The sequence below is a fragment of the Typopeltis vanoorti genome, chromosome 25 (genome assembly GCF_054136105.1).
Source record: "Typopeltis vanoorti isolate ZY-2024b chromosome 25, IOZ_Tvanoo_1.0, whole genome shotgun sequence".
In the NCBI taxonomy this organism is placed as follows: domain Eukaryota; kingdom Metazoa; phylum Arthropoda; class Arachnida; order Uropygi; family Thelyphonidae; genus Typopeltis; species Typopeltis vanoorti.
In genome coordinates this window covers 28,576,620-28,600,054 of record NC_143573.1, presented here as the reverse complement: position 1 = coordinate 28,600,054, position 23,435 = coordinate 28,576,620, and the positions used below count along the sequence as shown (strand labels likewise).

General features: G+C 35.6%; 1 protein-coding gene across 1 annotated transcript in view; it reads right to left on the bottom strand.

Annotated features, from left to right (window-relative positions):
- Positions 1-10,823: 10,823 nt before the first annotated feature.
- The window catches only part of LOC150092622 (clathrin light chain-like), a 116,433-nt gene continuing 103,821 nt past the window's right edge, over positions 10,824-23,435 (bottom strand). Inside the window, exons 5-6 of the mRNA XM_090414506.1 lie at positions 17,534-17,645; positions 10,824-11,927 (exon numbers count right to left, since the gene is read on the bottom strand). Coding sequence (XP_090270632.1) covers positions 11,747-11,927; positions 17,534-17,645 — 293 coding nt within the window. The 3' untranslated portion in view covers positions 10,824-11,746. The remainder of the gene's footprint in view (positions 11,928-17,533; positions 17,646-23,435) is intronic.

Here is a 23,435-nt window from a genome sequence, read left to right as displayed (position 1 = left end):
CAAGTATGATTTCTATTGCTTCCAGTGAAAAGAAGTCGCGTTACATTACCTCATAAAAATAAAATAATTAAATTTGTTGAGAATGGTGTATCGTAGAGAGGCCATAGGCACTACTGTTGTTAGATTTGTTAAAAACAAATATAAAGTTCTTAGTTAAGTGGGGGGAAAAGCCACTAGTTAATATTACCGTTATCCGTAAACGTGACAATCTTTTTGACGAAATGAGAAAACTTTTAATGATGCAGATTGGTATGTAAACAGGTCGGCGTGTTCTTTTAGCCAGGCGACTCAGAATAAGATTTAAGTTTCCGAAAATTATTCTAAATATTTCTTTTGCGTAACTGACGTAGACAAATGCTTTATTCACGTCATTTACGCGCATACATGACTACCTAAAACGTTATTTAGCCATTACATGCATTCTGATATATATAAAAGGCAGTGGTTTACTATACGGAGGTGGTCTGGAACCTAACGTGTCGTACGACCGGATATGCGTGTATTATTATTAGATCTCCCGGGAGTCAACGAATCATATCGGCAGACCCTCCATTACACACACAGCTCATCATATTGTGGCATGAATGCATTCACTGTCCTCACACCCACTACACTTCCGGGCAACGCATTGCAACCACCCTCAAACTCACCATCATTTACGATCTTTTTATACAACGTCCAGGGCTGGTCTCCCCTGACTCCACCCATTCTATGAAAAATCTGATACTCATGATTCCGATAATTATCTCTTAATAACTTAAATATCTCGATGACGTCCCTCCCCCTTGTCCTTTATTCACTAGACTTTACAATGGCATTCCCTCAATCTGTGTTCGTGCTCAACATTCCAGAGACTAGACATCACCATTAGTCAATCGTCTTTGAATCTTTCACAACATATCTTCATCCATTTGAAAATCAAGTATCAAAATCTTGGTACAGTAATTCATATGCGGTCTGAATAAAAGTTTATAGAATGGAGTCATTACATCTTTACCCCTATATATATCAGTGTTCTCGGCATCAGTGACAGAATGCGCTGTGCAGTCCTCATAATTTTAGCAAAATATCTGCAACATTTCAAATCCTTATCCACTAACATCACCAATGTTGGTGGATAAGGATCTGAAATGTTGCATTTCCTCTAAGATATCTTCCCACCATTCTATATTCTGCTTCCCATACCATTAAATCTTGCGAGGGTTCGCGGAATATTTCCGATAATCATCGTGAAGGAATTGAGGTAGAACCCCGTAACTTACGCATTATTCTACATATTCCACACGAACTGTTATACACTTGTTACAACGATGCTGCCATTTCGAATCCTCTGTTAAACAAAGTCTTTCCCTTTTTGCACAAACCAGTCCTCAGCTGCAGATATGAATTCATATTTGTAAATTTTGTTCCTCTGAAGTTTTATTTATTTTTTATTTGGGAACAGGAAGTAGTCAGATGGGGCCACGCAAGGCCGCCTCTACCGAAGGTTAAAAACTTGCATTTGCAAGGGTCGTCAAATTTTTTATTTTTTTTTGGGGGGGGGGGGCAAAATTGGCCTAAATTATACGAAAAATAAATAATAAAAAACTCATTTATTCCTTCTCTATTGAAACCAGACTTCAGGATGTCGTTAGCTAAATTTTTACATAAAACTTCATTGTACCGTATATATTTTTAAAAATCATAATTAAAAGAATGTAGTGGTAAAGGGTTAATTCTCTCTCTGTAAAAAATATAGTTTATAATCATTTTTCATTAACTTATGAATTTTTATTAGCTAATGCTGCTATTTAGAATTTATGATCTGAGATGTTGAAGCCTAGCTTAACAGCATGACTTTTAAGACGTCATTAAAAGAGTTTTTTTTTTTTTTTTTTTTTTTTTAAATGGGAAGTGGCGGCAAAATATGCTACTGAACGAGGCGGCAAAATTTCTACGGCTGGCCCAGGGGCCAAGTCTGGTGAATATGGTGTTTGAGGTAGACGTTGAAATCCCAAGTTGTGTGTGTATATATATATATATATATATATATTTTTTTTTTTTTTTTAATGGGAAGTGGCGGCAAAATATGCTACTGCACGAGGCGGCAAAATTTCTACGGGTGGCCCAGGGGCCAAGTCTGGTGAATATGGTGTTTGAGGTAGACATTGAAATCCCAAGTTGTATATATATATCGTCTGTTGGATTTCATAAGCAGGTGCATTGTCCTGCATAAGCAACACGACTCTGCTTAGTTTCTCGCAACTGTTTTCCTTCAGAGCTGCTGTAAGTTTCACCTTTTTTGAGGTACTTGGTAAGGATTATACCATCCATATCCTAAAAGACAGTGGCACGAACCTTCGCTGCCGACTTTTTAGTTCGAAACTCCTTTGGCCATGGTGAACCTTTGTGTCTCCACTCCATTGACTGTTGTATGTTCTCTGGCTCATAGTGACGAAGCCATGTTTCATCAACGGTCAGATTACGATCTAAAAAATTTGCACCCGATTTCTCAAAATGATCAAAAATCCCTTGAGATGACAGCACATGTTTTCTCTTTTGGTCGGCATTCAAATCTTTGGGGACACTTTACTAAGAGTATCTGCATTTCCAGATTTTGGTAGATAATGACACCAACTCGTTCCCTGGATGTCTCCAGAGTCTTTGCGATGTTCTTGGCTGGCACATGTTCCTCAAGGATCTTGGCATGCACTGCATCGAAGTTTTCAGGTGTGATCGCTGTGGAAGGTCTCCAGCCCAGGATGCCCAGCTTTCAATTGTTGGTTATATACTTGGAAGGCACAGTCCCCTAAATTCTCACGCAATGTTTGGTGAATCTCAGTTGCAGACTTTTCTTGCAGCACGAAAAACCTGACGGCCCGCACCTCTGTCTTCGAATTTCTTCAAAACCACTAACATGTTTTCTTACATAACCTAAATGAAAAACAATTATTACGATTCACTGCAACCAGTATGCCCCGCAAAAAAATTCAAAAAAAAAAAAAATTGCACACATCTTCACCCCACGTCTTATAATTCATTTATCGGTGAACTGTATTTTCGATTAACTGCTGATCGATTAATTGTTGTTCAATGAAATGATTATTCGGCGAATTGCTTTTTCGATAAATTGTCTTTCGGTTAACTCTCCGATACCATTTATTTGTGCATACAAAAAAAAAAAAAGATACTGGTAATGTACATATGTACTTTCAGGTAAAAATGTCACTAAAATTTCAAGTCTAGTTCAGCTAGCCATTCAAGCTGCAGTCCTCTACAATGTGCAAGATGGTTTGGTTTATGGCCGCAGTCAACATTGGGGTGAGGATGATCTTCCCCACTTGTGTAAACCGTCTGCATAGATACTGTACGCTCACATATGCGACACCCTTCGATACTTCTGCGCATGTCAGAAGGAGAATCCATTTGGATATTAGGGTAATAATCAATGCGTTTCCTGGGATGAGTGTTTATTATTAGATTAGAACGTTGTAATTTTTAAAGTAACTATTTTGCTTATACAATAGTTGGAAAGTTTTATATAAAGCACGTGATTTCGCGTGTTGGTGACCGATTCGTACATCCGTTATTTCTTTCTCCCCTTCAGCATGAATTGACTATTGTCATTTCTATGAAGTGTGGGTATTCCATTTAAGATTTTCCACAGATGACGAAGCTCAATCGCTTATGGATATTGGTTGAAGGATATACTTGTTTAAGTCTGGTGGCAAAAAATCGCAACCAGTAACGGTAGACTCCAAAAAAAAAGAAAGGGTCCGTAGACTTTCTTGCTTATGATGCAAGAAACGTTAGGCTTCGGCGTGCCGCAAACATGCACTATGATGGCGTGTGGATTTTCACTTCCAACTTCCGCAGTTGTTGACTTGTCCACTAAAATGAAAACGAGCATGTCCCAAAAAAGTCATTCTGATCTATCCTATTGATGATTTTGGTACAGAAATCCTATTTCTGTGCTGAATCAGCTCAAAGGACGAAGGCAACTCAAACAATCGGAAAGAGTTAGGTTGGAATCAACATAATGAAAGATTTTGTGAAAATAAACTATTCAACTTTAATATCCACCTATGAATTAAGGTTCAAATCCTGCATATTCCATCACTAGATAAGAAATAACTAATTCCCACTGTCTGCTGGTTTTCAACTTTTAAAGAGGGGAGTTGCAAAATTCATGTGTCAAGACAATGGTCATTGTTTTTTCGATGCTGCTGGAATTATCCACCACAATGAACAGTCAAGTATTATTTAGGAGTAATGCAACATCTGTACACCCACATGACGTGGCAGGAAAGAAATATTCCACAACAGGTTTATGTTGCACAACAATGTACTCATGTACTGCCTGTGACGTCTGTCTGCGCGATTGAACATCCCACTATTTTTGCCAGATTTTACTCCTGCAAAAGTGAAGTGTGCCTTGAAAGGGGAACACTTCAGTGACATTGAGGACAATACTGTGTAACCCCAACACTGAAGGAGGTTACTGTTCAGGACTTCCACTGTGTCTTCAAACACCTGGAAACTTTGGTTGGAGAGAGATTATTTTGAATCTGTGTAATTGATAATTCCAAATATATATAGTTAATTTTGATATATAATTGTCCCAAATACTCAACAGGTACACTGTGTACAGTAGTATATTTATTTAGATTTGGCAAAGGCCTTTGATAGACTGTCACATAAGCTAATAATTAAATTTTAAAAACAGTGGCACTGGCTGATAGATTGGCTCTCTGCTAGGTATCAGCAAGTTATGTATCTAGCTACAGAAGAGGAATGTCACTAATTGTGTGCCCCAGGGGATTAAGGGGATTATTGTTATTTGTATGTAAATGAAAGGGACTTGAATGGTGATTTACACCAAGTCCCTTTTGGCTGCATGTGCTGCAAAGTTGGATAGTTATAAGTAGAGTAGATGTGCTAGAGGACTTCAATAGACTGGGTAAGTGTGTGTGTGGGACTCCCAGTTCAATATAGCAAAGCATAAGGTTTTAAAATTTAGGAAATAAAGATGGGATGGGATATTTCAGAGGAGGTGGAATAGTACATTATGCCAATGAGATGTGAAGAACTCATGCAGAAGTAAGGATGTTATGATTTCATTGTACAAGAATTTGATTAGACTGCATATGAATTATTCTGCATAATTTGGTCGCCTGGTTTTCAAAAGGACAAGTTGTGGAGAGGGTTTACAGACGGTTGACCAAGTCAATTTCAGGTCCCTGGAATATTCCCCTTTCTCCTTCAACCCATCAGGCACCAATTTGCAGAGCATAATGGATACAAAAAAAAAAAAAGGTTGATGTAACATAAGTTGCTAAGAGGTAATTACCAGATTAATGTGGATGAGTTTTTTTTCATGAAATTGCCAGAGATAGGAAGACCATCCCTGGACCCATTATAAGAGTGTGAGCAAGGGTATGAGGAGTATTTTTTTTGTGTGAAGAGTGGTGGGTGATTTGAATGCATTGTCTGAAAGTGTGGCAATCCCAAAGACAGTGAATGCATTTCAGTCATGTGAGAGTGGGACTTCCTGTGAAGTCTCCTCCATGGAGATCTGATTACAATACAATAAACTATTTACATCAAACCAAACTGGTGATTAAATTGAAACTTTGTAAACCATGACCAGACAAGCCATTTTTAAAGCCCAGTCTAAAAATACGTCAATTGGACACCAATTCCAAGGTGTGTGTGTGGGGGGGGGGGGTATTAAGTCCAAATTTGCTCTGCAAAGAAAAATCAGGCATGATCTAATCTGGAGAGGTAGGGACTATCTGAAAAAGTAACACTCACAGTGAATCTAGTGTGAAGTTTGGGGGAGGTATCTCATTGGGTGGATGCACCAACCTGTATGTGCTTTACAGCAGAATCCTGAAGGATTCAACTTATCGAGACAAGGTCCTGGATCCTTATGTTCATCTATATGTAGATGCAATAAAGGAGACATTTATTTTACAAGACGACAATTCTCATTCTTATCAAGTGCAGCTCTTGGAACATTATCAAGATACTAGCCCATCAAGCCTCCTGATCTTAATCTTATTGAGCATATCTGGGATGCTCTCAACCCCTCCCTAAAAACCTTGAGGGATTCAAGAGAGCTTTGCAGGAGCTGTTATTACCAATTGAGCTCCTTGACATTACAAATAGTGAGTCATTGTTGTGAGCACTGTATTGCTGTGAGAGGTGACATTGACTGAGGTACTTTGAATCTCATTTTGACCAGTTTTCATGTGCCAATTTGTTACTGAATTATTTATATACACCCTCTGTACAAAAAGAAACCGAACTTTTCAAAAATAGAACTAGTGGCGCCACCTGTTGTATCTTTTTGTTGTCCAAAGCCGTAACCTTCATTAGAGTTGTGTCAACTGTTTATGATATTTGCTTCATTAGAAGCCAAGTTATAGTGCCAAGAGTGAGCGTTTTGACGAACGGTCGTCAATGAGTTTCAAACAGAGCTGCGATTGACTTGTGTTAAACTTGGTAAAAGTTTTACCGAAACGCATCAAAATGCATATGGTGATGAATGCTTATCCCGTACTCAAGTTTACGAGTGGTTGTGAGACTTGAGGACGACGAAGAAAAGCCGGGCCTTCCAAAAACTAGACTGAGCAAAGTTAACATCCAAAAAGTGCTCGATTTCATCAAAGAAAACCTGAAATCATCTGTGAGATTGATTGAAGATGAATTGGGAATTCCAAAATCAACTGTGCACAACATTTTGACCGAGAGTTTGGATCTTCGTAAACTGAATTCGCGATTTGTTCCCCACAAGTTAACCGAGGACCAAAAAATGTATCGAATTGAACACTGCAAGGTGTTCAATGAAAACCGCTCCTAAGGACTCAAACTTCCTTGAAACGATTGTTACTGGTGACGAAACATGGCGTTTTGAGTATAAATCCGAAACAAAGCGCCAGAGTGCTGAATGGAGACCACCAGAAGAGAGGCATCCAAAAAGAAAAGGTGCTTGAAGAAGTCGAAAATAAAGAAACAAATGAGCATTGTTTCTACAATTCCAAGGGCATCTAATCCACAAAGAATTAGTTCTGCCTGGCCAAACGGTCAATGGTGAATTTTATCTTGAAATTTTTATCTCTTAATAATAATGTGCAACCAAAGCAGTTGGCAATGTCAAACAAGGTAGAAGCTTAATAAATACGCCTATGTGCGAAACATGATCAAATGCCTTAGAGATATGAAGAACAACTGATTGGAATTATCCAATCTTTATGGCATTTGATGTAAGCAAAGTCTCCAGTTGATTGAACCCACACCGCCAATCGTGTATTAGCTGAGGTTTCCAGGAAGCACTAAAGATGTGTAAATGGTTTCCTCCAATGCTTTAGAAACAGTTCAAGTGATAGAAATCAGATGGTCAAGATTTATCATCTTATTTGGAATGGACTAAGTTCCAAACTATATGATATATATATATACAAGGGAAAATATAAGGGAAAAACAAGTCAAAACAGAACAGAAGTTGAATTGATTATATTCTGGCATACCAACCTTCAGAACAATCAGAAAAAGGAGACTTTTTTAGGATTCAGCTTGGACAAGGTTCTTCTGATCTCTTTCTGGCAAAAGTCAAAAGGTGCAGGGTGGCAGGGGAGAGGCATTGAATGTTACATATTTGGAATGGCAGCACATTACCAAAACACATGAACCAGAGGAAAAGAAAGGCAGGAAATTATTTTTTCCATTAATTTAATAAAAAAAGCAACCATGTTCTGATGAGAAATGACTATATGGACATGACATAAGTTCCCAGCTTTTGGATGTGTTATTAATTTGCTTGCCACAATTTTTTATATGCCACTTGCTATCAGTTTTATAAAAGAGGAATGATAACTTTTTATCTGCTTTTATATATATATTTTTTTCAATAAGTAATCCTATGAACTACCTTGGACACTTTTGAAATGCTCTCTGAACTTCAACTCCTAAGCTTCAATTCCCTAGAGTGCAACTCCAATATAACACACAGCTTGTAATCTTTTAATCTCAAAATGCATAACATTAAACCAACATCCATTATGTTATTGCCTGCTCGCACTGTCAACCAATTTAAGTCATCCTGCAATCTCTCCATATCACCTTAATTATCATACTACTCAAATTCCTTTTTTCATTTATGTATGAGCTAAAAAGCAATAATTCCAAGCACAAAACCCTGTGGCATGGCACCAACCACCTGCTCTTTCTGCTGGATTCTGTTCCTCCACTACTCTATGGTATCTGTCCACATTACCAGCTTCATTATTCAATTCCCACTTGCTCCAATTTGTGCAAGTTTCATATCAAACGCTTTGCAAAATCCAGCACTACCACCATGTAGTCATTCCTTTATTATATACAAACATCACTATTACAAAAAAAAGTAAGTAAATTATTAAGGTATGACCTACCTTTACAAAACTATACTGCTTTCACCCCCCCCCCCCCAACTCCCACACAAGTGTATCATTCTTATCCACCCATGTCTGAATTCCATCTTCAGCTTTTCCAATAACTTGACCACCACAACTCCTGAGATATTGACTGGCTTAATTTTTCTTATTCTGCCTTAGAGTCTACTCTATTATGCAACAGAACTATTTTATCCTCTAAATTATAAATTAAAGATGCCAAGAAATTATATTTTTGGTTTAATCCTTTATCTAAATATAAGTAAACAAAGTTTGTGAAGTCATTAGCCTCTATATGCAAGTTGCCCAGTCATGAAGTTACTTCACAAGCAAACTTGGATCAAGGATTAAACCAAGAATATAATTTCTTGACATCTTTAATTTATAATATAACCAAGTGGAAAAATTCAAATATTTTATCCTCCTCCTCTAGTCAGAGTAATGCCAATTCTTTTGCACATCCTCTTGATACTTTCAATTCAGCAACCGTTATTTTTAAATTAGTTTGTCATTTGTCCCAGCAGTATCTTCACTTGGATGATAAACCCATGCAAAATGATACTCAGTTTTCAACTGCTTGGTCTGCTCCTGTTCACTTCACTACTATTAGCATTCATTAAAGTTATTCTTCTATGGTCATTCTTCCTTTTATCAGCCAAATAGCAAAGGAACTCTGGGATATCCTTTGGTGTACGCAGCTAATTTCTCCTCACTGATTTTGCCTTACCATGCTGGTCTCCATTCTTATGTGCCTTGTACTGATTAAGATTGCTGGATCACTTTTCTCTTTATATATACTCCACATTTTTATTTTTTATTTTTTTCTTGGTACAGCTCCTTGAATGATACTATACATCCAATTACCACCTGATTTTTCCTTCCAATCTTTATACAGTCTGGTATTGCTTCTTTCAGACAGCCCTTGATCATATTCCATGATTTCTAGCAGCCTTTCCATGTAGATTCTTATGCCATGAGACTGCTTCAAGATATAAAGTTGTCATAATCACTTATCCTGTAGTTCCACATATGATCACTATCTAGTGATCAAGGCCACATGATCACTATCCAGACAGAGGCAATGTAGCTGCCTTGGTTATGGACAAATCATCTGATCCTATGACCAGATTTAACACTCAAACTCTCAAGTCTCCTCCATCACATGCTAATTCAAGTAATTTTCTTAGCAGGTGAATAAATTCCATTTCTTTCCTCCCTGTCACATGATCTTTTTTCCTTACAATCTATGTTCCTGTAGTTGCAGTTTCCATAAGTACTGGACCTGCACTCATGTTAATTTACCAATGCATATCTTCTACATCTTTCCATGCCTTGGGCTTGGAAAGACATAGAACCAACAACAACAGCAACCAACTGCATATTTTGTCCTGCTGGTCTATCTTAGTATTGACTCAAATGAATTTCATTCCATATCTATGTTCCTGATAACTTATTCTTTTTTGGCTGCAATTCATCTGCAGTATCCCTGTCCCCATCTTATTCTCTCTATCTTTGCTGAAAATACTATACCCCTCATTCTAGCTCTGTTACAACTGCTATAAACCAAGTCTAATCCCTATACCTTCTGATGAGCTTATGCCGACCAATGCCAAAATCTCCTTATTCCTGATGCTTGTGGCATTAGTATACATAAACTGAAGTATTGCTAAAATGCAATAATTTTTAGGCATAGAACAATCCATTTGTCACTTCAGACAACTGCAGTTTTTTTTTTTTTTGTCAACTGTCTCATTTTATTGGTACCTACATAAACACACTCACTTGCAGTCCTCCTCCCTAACAGCTGACTTTGCAATTATACAGTGAACAATGCTTTAAGACATCAATCCCAAATCCCTTTAAGTGCAATCCAGCAGCATTATATAGATCCTTTTGTCAATTTCAGTCCATAGGTCTACAAACTACACACCATTCTTTCTGCACATCCTATGCATTGACTTATTTACAATCATTCCAAATAGTTTATTTTGATTGATATAGATTATTCTTTATCAGTGTGCAAATTTGGGTTCTATATTGGATTCTTATTATTATTCTTGATCTATTTAGAAGTTATTTAACTAATAAAGAGAATTAGATTTATGGTTGGAAATACTGGTGAATATTTTCACTAGTATTTCCAACCAGTAAGTGCACTGATTAACTGACTGTTACATTTGTAGCAGCAAAAACAATCAGTTGACTAAAACATTACACAATGAATAAATACAGTTTAGTACACTGATGCCAGATAGCAACTGCTGTGCCACTGAACTCTCTATTAAGAGATAATGGAAAGATCCCCCCCCCCATTAAAAATATCCTTGAGACTGGCAACTTGCTTTCACAAAAGGAATAATAGCTTGAAATAATTCAACAATTAGAAACAATTTATTACAGCAGTTAAAATTAGGAACTTATAACATAGCAACTTTATTATTGGAAGTATAACTACAGCAATATATATGTAGAATAACTTTGGTAAATGAAAAATAACAAGGTTTTGGTGCAATTGCTGTTCACTGAAGCAAATGCTTTTGAGAAAATGGGCTACATCAGAACAAATTCTACAAAAATTAAATTAGCAATGAATAAAAAAAAATTATATATATATATATATATATATATATCCCCAAACAATATTTAATTACTTTCAGAGCCATCTATCACTCCTCAGTATTATGCAACTTCTGCTATAATGATAGCATGTATGACTTATACCAAAGTTTCACATCTAAGAACATTTACATATACAATGTTAGTTCTGTAAAAGATACTGTCAGAGTATACTGAACATACATATCCAATATTTGGAACACTGCATAATAAACAGCATGCAACAAATATGATTAAGTACATTTTCAGCAGACATAGAAATCCATTTACCAGACATTATTTTATATATAGTTAGCCTGTACTTTCTTTTAAATAAAGGCATATTCTTACATTCTAGCAGATAAGCAATACTACTATACTAAAACAAGCATTTGTTAGAGGTACAAAAACAATATTAGAAAAATACAGTACTTCCAAAATTACAAGTTCAACAGGATGTAAAATAGTAAATTTCATCAGAAAATACATATGAAACTAGGATGTCTATTACTGTACAGCAAAATGTACTGCTGTCAGTTTTAAAAGCAGTTTGTTTTTCACATTGATCTGGATGCAGATTCATTTTCTAATTTTATATTCATTGCCATATCTCCATAAAATTTGTTTTGATTTTATTAAGATCAATATCTTTTAAAAAGTAAATATATTTAAAAAAATACCCTATATCAATGGACAAAAAAAAAACATTCAATATAGTCAATCCTATTTCTGAAACATTACTTTGCTCTTTGAACAGGTGGAGTCTGCTTTAGTTGAAGAATAATTGATCTGATACGGGAAGTATCTTTTGTGTTGCGAGATGCCTTTACATTAAAATCACACAACCTGGCTACTCGTTCCCATTCCACACCAGGTGCTACAGCATCCCGCTCTACTACCCATTCCTTTTCTGCATTTCTAGGAATAAAATGCGTAAAACTTAGGCACACTGTTCCAAATAACCAACTGGGTTAGATCAATATATACACTGGAATACAACATTAATATATGCAATACTTCAAACACAAACAGAAAATTAAAAATTACATAAATTATCCCATACTTCAAACTTAGCCAGCTAATAGACTAATTCTGAAGAACTAATAAATGAATGCATCATACCAAATTAACTATTCCAGATCCTGAAAAAAAAACTGGACTACTGGCAACTGCACATTACAATTTTTGTTTATTATCATCCTTAGGTCGTAGAACCTTTGCTTTCATGCAATGAATTTTTTTGTCATTTAGTGCACTGCTAATGACATTTTTATAAATGACTTTTTTTGATGACCAGAGAAATGTTAAACTTTTGGTGCACAGCATGCATGTTGATTTTATGCTTGAGAGAAGCATGTCGAGTATAATCCACTCTCAGCATTGGAAAAACCATTATATACTGTCAACTCTCAATATAGTAAACACTAGCAAATTCACTCATTATTACAAACTGAAAAACCTAGACCAAAGTCCTAAAGGTACAATGCCACCAGACTGTATTCTTAATGGCTTAAACCATTATGTAAAATGATGGTACAACATGACAATTTCCTGCTGACTAAGGAGGCTAAACAAAGCCTCTGTTTTCATCAGAAAAAAAAAAGGGTGAACAGCAAAAAAAGGATGAGCATTCAAGAGTGGTACAATCAATATCAGAAGCATCAAAGGGGGGAAAAAAATGAAACAGCAGCATTGGATAAGTACCAGATTGACAATAATAGATGCAACTAAAGCAAAAACAGGCAAGATCTTTATAAGCAACAAATACAAAATATTATATTCAGGCAATAATCAGGGAAGAGAAGTAGTGATAGTATTCAACTCTATAATACCAGGATAATCTCAAATGGCAGGCAATATCAATAGAATGATGTGGGCAAATATCAGAAAATGTGGAACTGGAGGAATTTTTTTTGAGGCATTAGAGAAAGCAACTGACAAAAAAAAAGAAAAGTTGATCCTTGTTGGAGATCTAAATAGCAGAGCAGGAAATGATTACTAAACAAAGAAATATTTGAGAGAAATTTGGAGAAAACAGTAAAGCTAATAATAATGGTAAGTACCTGTTGGATTTCTGTTCAGGACATGGACTAGTTATTACTAACACCATTTTCCAACAAAACATGTGCACAAATTCACATGGAGAGAATATGCAAGAAATGGAAGCCTCATTGACTATGTTATTGTTGTTATTATTTGACATCTCCGGGGAGCCCAAAGACTCATCGAGGGAGAGTGTGCCAACAGCATCGGACGATTGTCCCTTCCAACTACTAACCACGCTCAAACTTGCTTAACTTTTTGCGTGAGCCATTAGTAGCAAAGGCTCTACCAATCGACCGACCTTTGCTGGCAATTATTGTTGATAGTGATGTTTTCTCACTGATTCAGGACACGAGGATTTGAAATTAGAATGATCACCATTTAGTTTTGAGCAGGATAAAAATTGAATTTCATGCAAGAAATGAAAGCCTCATTGACTATGTTGTTATTATTTGACACCTCTAGAGAGTCCAAAGAAAAGAGTACATAAGAAAGTTTTAAATGAATTCAAAGTTGAGCAGCTTTCAGTTGTGGACTGCAGATTAAAATACTGACATTATTCAAGAAAAAAATGAAAGTGAAAACAAGAACCAAACCTTGAAGATTCAGTGAAAAATGAAGAAAACTGATTCAGCCAGAGAGGCATGTGGTGAGGGTGTCTGCTAGGATAGAAAAATCCTTGGTGAACTCAGAAGTTATGAGGCAGTGAAGGAAAAGAAGAGAGCATATCAAAAGTTCCTTGCAAGTAAGTCAGCTTGTGCTCTTAGAGAATACAGAGGAAAATGCAAGTGAAGAATTGCATAAACTAGCTAAAGAAAATTCATGGGAAGACTGATAAGAACATTGAAAATAAATATAAGAAAGGCAGCAAAATACTCTGGAGGCTATTGAAAATGGAGGAAAGAGTGATGTAAAAGCAATCAGAAATAAAGTGACATGAAAACTAGAGATGAAGATATCCTTGATGTACAGGGTAATTACCATATTTTTCCATGTATAAGACGCCCCCATTCTTATACATGAATGGGGGTGTCTTATACATGGGCGTCAAGACGAACCCTTTTTTTAATCCAAAATTAAGAAATCAATATTTTAAACATTTCCACTGTCTAATCATACTCAGTGGGAGGAGATACAAACTATCTCTCTGAAGCTTCATTTCCATGTTCTTTTGCATAATTGATGACTTTTAACTTGAACTTTGAAGGAAATGACAATTTTTTTTTTCTCGGACATTTTTATGGGCTAGTGCTCAAAATATTGTTAATGCATTAACTTACCCTGCAAACGAGTTGCAGATATATGAATGCTTTCAGAGTTCTGATTGGTTTATTCAGAATCGGCTATTAATGACGTCCATCAACAGAGTTAAAGGCTAGAGATTGGCAGAAGCCTGTTATGGATATAAAAAGGTAGTGACAGATTCACCACATAGTCTCTCAACTGGTTCCCCCCCCCCTGTATAAGACGACCCCCCAATTTTTGATCTAAAAATTTTAGAAAAAAAGTGTCGTCTTATACACAGAAAACTACAGTACTTTGAAAGATTGTTAAATGAAGCAAGCAATGAAAGCATGGTAGTAGAAAAAAATAAACAGGCATGTAATCAGAAATACATCAGTACTTGAAGTAGAAAAAACCATCAAAAACCTGAAATGTGGAAAGACAGCTGAAGTAGATGATATTCAATCAGAAATGCAAGTATGGAGGTATAGATGTTTTACAGTGGCTAAAATGCATAATTCAGAAGGCTTGGACAGATGGTTGAATTCCAGATGATTGGAGTAGAGCTTGCATAGTACCCATCTAAGAAAAGGGAAATAAAACTGTACTTGAGAATTCAAATTCAGTTTTATTTCCCTGCCATGTACCATGTATGAGCAAGAAGGAACTAGTCTTCATTTATCATGAAGAGCTGTGAATTGTATTCCTTGGAAAACACATAAAATGATACTCTTCTGGGGAGAAGTAGAAAGGATGAATGAAGAGGAGAAATTTGTTCTGTGAATATGAATCTGTAACTGTGAGAGGGTGCTATGGCCATTGTTCATCAGAACAATGGCCATAGAAAATGCAAGCTGCAGAAATTGAGCACCTGTGAAGTGTTAACCATACGGTTAACAAAAGGCATCTCTTAGTTAACTAGAAGAGATGGAAGACTTTTGATTGAAGACTTTTGATGGAAGATTGTTTCATAATAGCTTTTCTTCCCTTTGGGAAGAAAAGCTATTATGAAACAATCAACACATCAAGTGAATCCAATTTCTGTTTCATTGATATTCAAATACTATGAACAGTAATCATAGTGAATGTTGTGTATTATTACAGTTATTTTTTTTTATTATAGTTTTCATCAAATTCCTGACATGTACTCTCCAGGGAGAGTACAGTATATTATGATACTATTACATCAAAAGTTGCACCGTTACTGATGTCCAATCAACAATTTTCCTCCAAATGAATCTGTTATGTCAAGGCTCCAATATTATCAGATCTTGCATTTGTCTTCTAATGCACTTTTTAACATACTTCAGTCCACTTAAATCTTAGATTCCCTCTGGGTCTTTCTTGACATCCTGGTAAAGAATACTTGTTTTACAAACCTTTCCTCTCTCTCTCACCTGAAATTAGCTCTTCTCACACATTCCTTACTGCTAATAATGTCACGATCTTTCCTAATATCCTCTTTTTTAATATGATACTGCCAACATCTTTTCATCCTCCCCTAATCTTTCTTAGAACTCTATTACATTGCTAAAAGAACGAGCTCATATCTGTGGTCTCCAGTCGCTGATCAAATGTTTTATTTCAAACCCAGCTCTCAGATCCATAAGTTAATTGGTTTGAACACTGTCTTGTATACAGCTAGTATTGTGACTAGCTAATTCAGTTGACTTCCTACCATACCAGCTTTGCTGATCCTGTTATCTATTCCCATATTTAATTTGCCATCTTTACTAAAAATTGTGCCTAAATAGCTGAGATGTTTTACATGATCTATAGGTTCTGCATTCAAGATGCAGTTGATATTTTCAATGTTTCTGCTTATTTTCATTGTCTTGTCTTTTTATTGCTGATTTTCACACCAAAATTTATTACAGCTGGTATTCAATTCAGTCAGGGAATCTTACAGACTTGTACCGAATATATTTAGAAATATAAATCTGCATAAAGTAAAGAGCTAAGATTAACATTTCCAATTTTAACATTAGGTTTAATGCCACTTTCCTTCATAATGTGATCCATATAGATCATGAATAACAGAGGAGATGACATACATCCCTGTCTCTCACCCTGATTTAATACCAAACCATCTTCTTATACTTTTTTAATTCTAACTGCCAACTTAAAACTAAGTATTGCTTGATACAATGTCCCATGTACACCACACAACTAACATTTTGAATAGCTTATATCTTGGCATCTTGCCATGTGCCTTTTCCAGATCTACAAAACTCCAATACAGATCCTTGTTATATTCCTGATTTTTCAACTATTTATCTTTAATTGAAAATCTGACCTTAACCTCTTTATGGCCTGTATCTAGTTTGTTCTTCACCATGCTTCCTTTCCACACTTTTTCTTAGTTACAGTTATACGGTGTACATGAAACATTATATCAAGCAATACTTAGTTTTAAGTTGGCAGTTAGAATTAACTGCCCTCAATTCAAGCACAAAATGCATATCTATTTGGTTTTTCCAACTGGAAGAAAGGACTATTCCACAATGATTGTGAAGACTCGATTAAACCTGCTTCTAAATACTGCTGCAAAAGTTTAAGCTTTTCTATATATTTTTTTAATGGTGTTTGGTATTGCTTAATAAACATTTATATTCACAGCTATATTTGTTGGAGAGAAGCTAAGTATTCCTGCTGTAAAGCATATACATTTAATTTAAAAATGGGGAGGGATCCTATTTTTATGTCAATGTAGTGGATCTCTTCAATACAAATGAGGTGCCTCAGAACAAACTGCTAAGCTTCTCCCCCTCCCAAAAAAAAAAAAAAACTTTCTGCTTGGTCTAAGTTTGCTTCCTTTTTAAATACTCATAAGGACAAACTCTTGTCATATTCAAGTTTAAATGCTCTATTCTGATGACTTGTTATTTTGGTCAAATTGGAAGAATGGATGCTACTGGACTGAAAAATCAAAAATTATTGGTTGAAACATTATACAAAAACGAAGTTGTGATACCCTCTTATATAAACTAAATCTGAAAAGAAATAACCACCATCTTTTCTAGTTCTTTTTGCATTTTATTTTTCTCTTTACAGTGTAGAGATAATATCAAGTGCCATTTTCTGCTTTAATAGATAATATTAGAATATAGTGCATAGTTCTCTTCATGCACTGCTATTTCATCATTTAAAAAACTGTTGTTCATTAGTTGTATAGTGAAAATGTGTTGTGAAGAAGTTGAAAATTCTGTATAATGAAATATTTATCATCATAAAAGTCTATTTTTATTTCTTCTTACCTATTGGCTACTTTAACTTTCTCTATCTGTTCCTTATATCGACAGTACCAGTCCTCCAGATCTCTTTTTGCTGTTTGCTGCAGCTCTTCTTTCTTGATGGCCTCGTCAGCATCTGAAACATAATACTGAAAATTACTTACTATAATAAATCAATGCAGATTGTTTCATTAGCTAGAAAAAAACAGGCACCTAAAATTGATTGCAATGGATGAATTTCATACAAGCTAATAATTTAGCTAATTATACTGCAGTTTTAAAATATTTAACAAAAAAGATTAAATTATTCTGCATACAAAACATAATCAACTATCTCATCTAGGGATACATGATACTTGATAACAAAAATTAATAAAAATTCATTACTCATTTCCCATCAGCAGTTTTTAATCGACACATTTAGTCATTTTAAGAATATTTAATTTACTTTCATAGTTTGTCTTTGTACTGCTGACTGGTCTTATCCAACATTTTGTGGCAGCTTTTTATATATATATATATATATATATATATATATATATATACACACACATACATATATATATATACATACACACACACATACAGGGTGTTCGGGATAAATTTGACAGTTTCGTAAGGAAAAAGAAAATCTTCTTTGTATCTATTAAATTTAATGAATTGACAAAAAAACATTACAGGCAGAGTTAATTACAATACTATCAACAAGATTTACTCGAAATAACCACCATTAGCATCGATCACAGCTTCAATTCTGCTTCGGAACCTCGAACAAGCTGATGCTACAGTCTCCCTGGGAAGGGCCGCAAAAACTGTTTTAATTTTATCCATTAACTGGGCTTTTGTATTACTGGAAGTGCGATTGGTGTCTTTTTCAACTGCGCCCCATACAAAATAATCCATGGGGTTAAGGTCTGGGGAGTTTGGAGGCCAAACATTTGGACTGGTGAAGTCGTAGAAATTTTCAGACAACCATTTTTGACTTTTCCCAGAGGTGTGTCAAGGGGCCGAATCCTGCTGCCATACATACGGCCTACCATTGGCTACCCTTGTTATCCAGGGCTTGACTACAGTTAGCAACTCCACGAACAAAGCCCGAATTCCAATGCCAGGGTTCTTCAACACCTGTTCCTGCAGATTTGCGAGGAATTCTGCTGTACGAACGCAATCAGATCGTCTGCTAGGGATCTTTCTTCTTGCTACATCCTCGTAGTCACCATTGCAAGTCTCTAGTTCATGCCTGATTGTTTTTACTGTATTCAGGGAGCATTGGGCAGCAGTCGTAATATCCTTATTTTGATGGCGGGCACGAATCATCATGATACAAGTTATTCTCTTCCATGATTCAGGTGGGTTCCAGCTATCCATCCTTTCTGACATCTTGTATATGAATGAAGAAGGGTCCAAACTTTTAAATGAAGAGAAGTGTGTGTTAATACATGTAACTTACGGAAAAATATAATTAATTATAAATATGTCAAATTTATCCCGAACACCCTGTATATGTGTGTGTGTATATGTGTGTGTGTGTGTATATATATATATATATATATATATATATATATATATTTTTTTTTTAGTAAAGTGGCAAATTAAATATATAGAAACTGACAACAGAATAAACAAAACTAGTTAGGTAGAGAATCAGATAAGTTAATATGGAATAAAAGAGAAATTTGCCAAAAATCACTAAAAAGCAATACCCAAGACAGTGTTCAAATTAAGTTTAACTTATAGATCTGAGAGCTGGGTTAGAAATAAAAAACAGCTGATCAAAGAACTAGAGAATTTATATGAGGTTTTTTTTTTTTTTTGTTAGAAAAATTTGGGAAGTAAATAGATGGCATATTATTCATTATTTATTAATAATTAAAAATGAAGATATGTAGCACATCCATAAACTAAATTTCAATCATGCATACCATGGAGCAGGTGGCAGGAGTGAGGATGTGTCTGCATGCTGATGTTGCATGAGTCAAGTAAATGATGGATGTATTGTCAAGTTCAAGTCTGTTTATATGTTTGCCATTGTGTCAAAATGAGTACAAAAATCGATAATCCTGCTGATGGTGGGATACAGCCAGTGATAATTTCTAAATGCCAAAAATGTAATTGCCAGCCTGGTTGGCATATCTGCTCTCAAGCCAAAAAGCTGTGGGTTCGAATCCCACCGTGGGCATGGATGTTTGATTGTGAAAATACTAGCGGTGGTGGATGGTATTGGTGATGGTAGTTGCAGTTTGTTGTAGTTGGTGGATTGAGTGGTGGAGATAGAGTTGTAGAGTAGAGATAGAGTGGAGATAGTGTTGTGGAGATAGAGTTGGAGGAGCCTTTGGACTCCTTAAGGTAATAATAATAATAATGTTTGTCAGGTTGAAATTTATCGGCATGTTAGTGAAGTGTGTGGAGAAAATGCCATGAGTGAGAGGAATGATGAGAAAATGGCGTAGAATGTTCAGTGAAGAGAGAACAAATGTGCACAAATCCAGGTGAATGCAAAGATTCAAGTACACAGAAGAATCATGAGCACATTTCAAACTGTTCTTTACTACACAAAACTGAACACTTACAGTATTGCAAATTGGGTGCCAAAAATGCTCACTGATGATCATAAAATACATGGTTGCAATGAACTTTTTTTTTTTTTTTTTTAAACAACATCACCATGAAGGAAAAATTTTCAAACCACATTGTGACTGGAGGTGAAACCAGGATTTCTCATGTGACTAATCTAAGCATCAGTCAATACAATGGCAGTCTCCAAAAGGCAAAGAAATTCAAGCAGACTTTTTTCCTCCAGGAAGAGGATGTACTGTGCTTTGAGACAGATACAGAATTTTGCTTATTGGCTTTATGCCTGAAGGAAATAATTGCATATGTTTACTGTGAGACTATAAAAATGTAGCAGTCTATACAAAATAAAAGACAAGGACTCCTCACCTCTGGAGTTTTAATTCATGACATTGCATGACCCCACACTGGGGCTCAAATAATTTTAAGGATTATAGCAACTTCCACCTTATAAACCCAGTAACTTCCATCTTTTCCTCCACTTGAGATTTTTAGCAGCTGAACAATTCAGTGAAGATGGCATAAAGATAGCCATGAATAAGTGGGTCAAAACACTGGCTATTTTGATGAGAGGATACAAAAACTAGTGCCTATGACAAATGTCTCAATTTAGGAATAAATATGTGGAGAAGTAGATGGTAATATGTAAACTTGTGACGATATAATAATACTGAAAATGTCATTTCATTAATTTATGACCAACTGGAACTTAGTTTCTAGATGCAACTTATATCAGGAAGGAATGCAATATTGTTAACATTCAAGAATGTTTCAGAAAAGCTCATCTAAGGTGGTGTAGTGACTTAAACAGAATGGATGAGGAAAGGTTAGCAAAGCAAGTATTTGATGCCAAGGTGACAGGAAAGCAACTCAGAGGAAAGCACACAATCTAAATGAATTGATGCATTGAGGGTGATGCACACCCTCAAGCAGTGTGTAGAATACTCTGATAATACTATATGATTAAGTTTATATTATTATTAATCTCCTACATTATTTTCCTCTAAATTTAGGGCAGTTTTCTACACACTCAAGCAGTGTGTAGAATACTCTGATAATACTATATGATTAAGTTTATATTATTATTAATCTCCTACATTATTTTCATCTAAATTTAGGGCAGTTTTAGAGGAAAATAATGTAGAAGATTAATAATAATATAAACTTAATCATATAGTACTATCAGAGTATTCTACACACTGCTTGAGGGTGTGTATCAGGATTTTGGTATCTTCAGGAGAAATACCCATAGTTAAGTAACTATGGGTATTTCTTCTCCACCTAAATTTACAAAACAATCTTATGAGAGATCTTAGACAAACTATGTAAGTCACTTGAGTACTGTAACTCAGTTGGAAAGCAGTGAAATTCTTTTGAAGAAAAAAATGGCTTTGCTCATTTTCTAACTGGACAGCAACATTTTCTTTCAAGAAACTGTTTCAAGGAATGATTCAACTGACAAGGCTTTTAATTAAGTTACCATACCACATTTCCAGTGGAAATAAGATCGTAACAGAGTTAGCTACTTAATTTTTAGATTCTAAAATATATCAAAAGAAATATGCTAATCTTTCTATTCTATATAAATTTTTTTTTTAAAATTTAATATTTTCTGCTTACTATATTTAAATTTGAAATTAAGATTTAAAAAATGCATTTACAATTTAAAATCCCAGTAAAATGACAGTGATTATTACTTAAACATTTTATTGTAAAAAAAAAAAAAAATTGTTACATATACATAACAGTTTAGCTCAATGGATGTGGCGTTTGCACACCACAGTGCTTGACTGCACGAAGGAAGACTTCTTGGTTTTGAATCTAGTCGGTGACTAGAAGAAATTTTTCTAAGCTTTTTTTGGGCGGATCATGAGTTAGTCGATCCCTGGCACGGGCAAGTGGGTTTTTTCTCCTGGAAACTCAAGAAAATCGACCATAGAACCCACATTATTTTAGACATTAAATACGAGTGTTAGGGACCACAAGATGGTGGCACTTGTTGAGCTGTCTCTCTTCACCGCGTGCCGCTTAATTAGTGATAGCCTTGGGCCAGCTATCTCTGATTGAGTACCAGTGGAGATTGAACTGCCCCTCAGTCTCCAAAAGTTAGATAGGGCTAAAACGGCCTCGCCTACTCCCTATATATGGGAATAAAAAGGCGTTAGTTGATTTTTTTTTTCCTATAACAGTTTAAATGACTTATTTCAAAAGGAATAGGGAGTGAAAAAAAGACTCTGCACATGTAAGAAATATTCAGGTTTCAATCTCAAGTAGCATAACTAGCAGCACTGAGTTTCATCTTTCATTGAATCTTTCTGAAAATTTGTACTACCTGTTCTTCTCATTAAGGATTATGCATTTGCCTGTTCTGGCTTCACTGATCTTTCCATCTTGCAGAGAATCTCTCTTTCCCTTTGGTCTATATTTATCCACTTCTTTTGGTAGCAAATATTTTTCCATTCTCATAAATGCACTTTCCATTTACATTATTATTATTTAGCCCTCCAAGGAGTCAAAAGACTAATCGCAGGAGGTCCTTCCTAGGAAACAAAGTATCAAGACTCATCGTGGGAGGTCCCTCTTAGGAAACAAAGTCTATCATACCACTCCTTAAACTCATTGACCATTCTCTCTCTCACCACTATCAGGCAATGCATTCCACAGTTCAACCACCTTCCATGCAAAGAAACCACTCCTCACCCTCTTGCTCACAGTTTCCTATGCGAGTTGTTTAGAAAGTTTGGTAAAAAAAAATAAATTTTTGGGGGGGAAATATCACCTTTCTCAATATAGTCTCCATTGAGGTCCAGCAAGTTTCCATTTTTTCATCCCATCTCAAAAGTAGGATTTGTCAAATTGTGCAAAATAGTCATCCTCATTCAAAGAAAGTTTTTTCCCACTGAGCAATATTTTTAAGTTTGAGAACAAGAAGTCACATGGGGCCAAGTCTAGAGAATACAGTGGATGCGGAACCTATTTAAACCTCAATTCGTGCAATTTTGCCACTGCGACGGCCAATGTGTGAGATGGTGCATTTCTTGATGAAAGAGGCACTTTTTTGTGCACCAATCTTGGCCATTTTTTACTTGAGTTCTTTTAAACAGTCAAATAATGACGCATAATACTCCTGTTATTGTCTCTAACCCTTTTCCAAATAGTCTCTATCATGATTCCTTGGGAATCCCAAAAAAGTGGCCATCACCTTCCTAGTTGACAAAATGGTTTTTTGGTACTCTTTTGCCAGGCATTGTCCACTGTTTTGACTGCTGTTTGGACTTAGGTGTGTAGTGATGGATCCATGTTTCATCTACAGTCATGAATTGATGCAAAATATCCTACGAATTGCATTCACGTC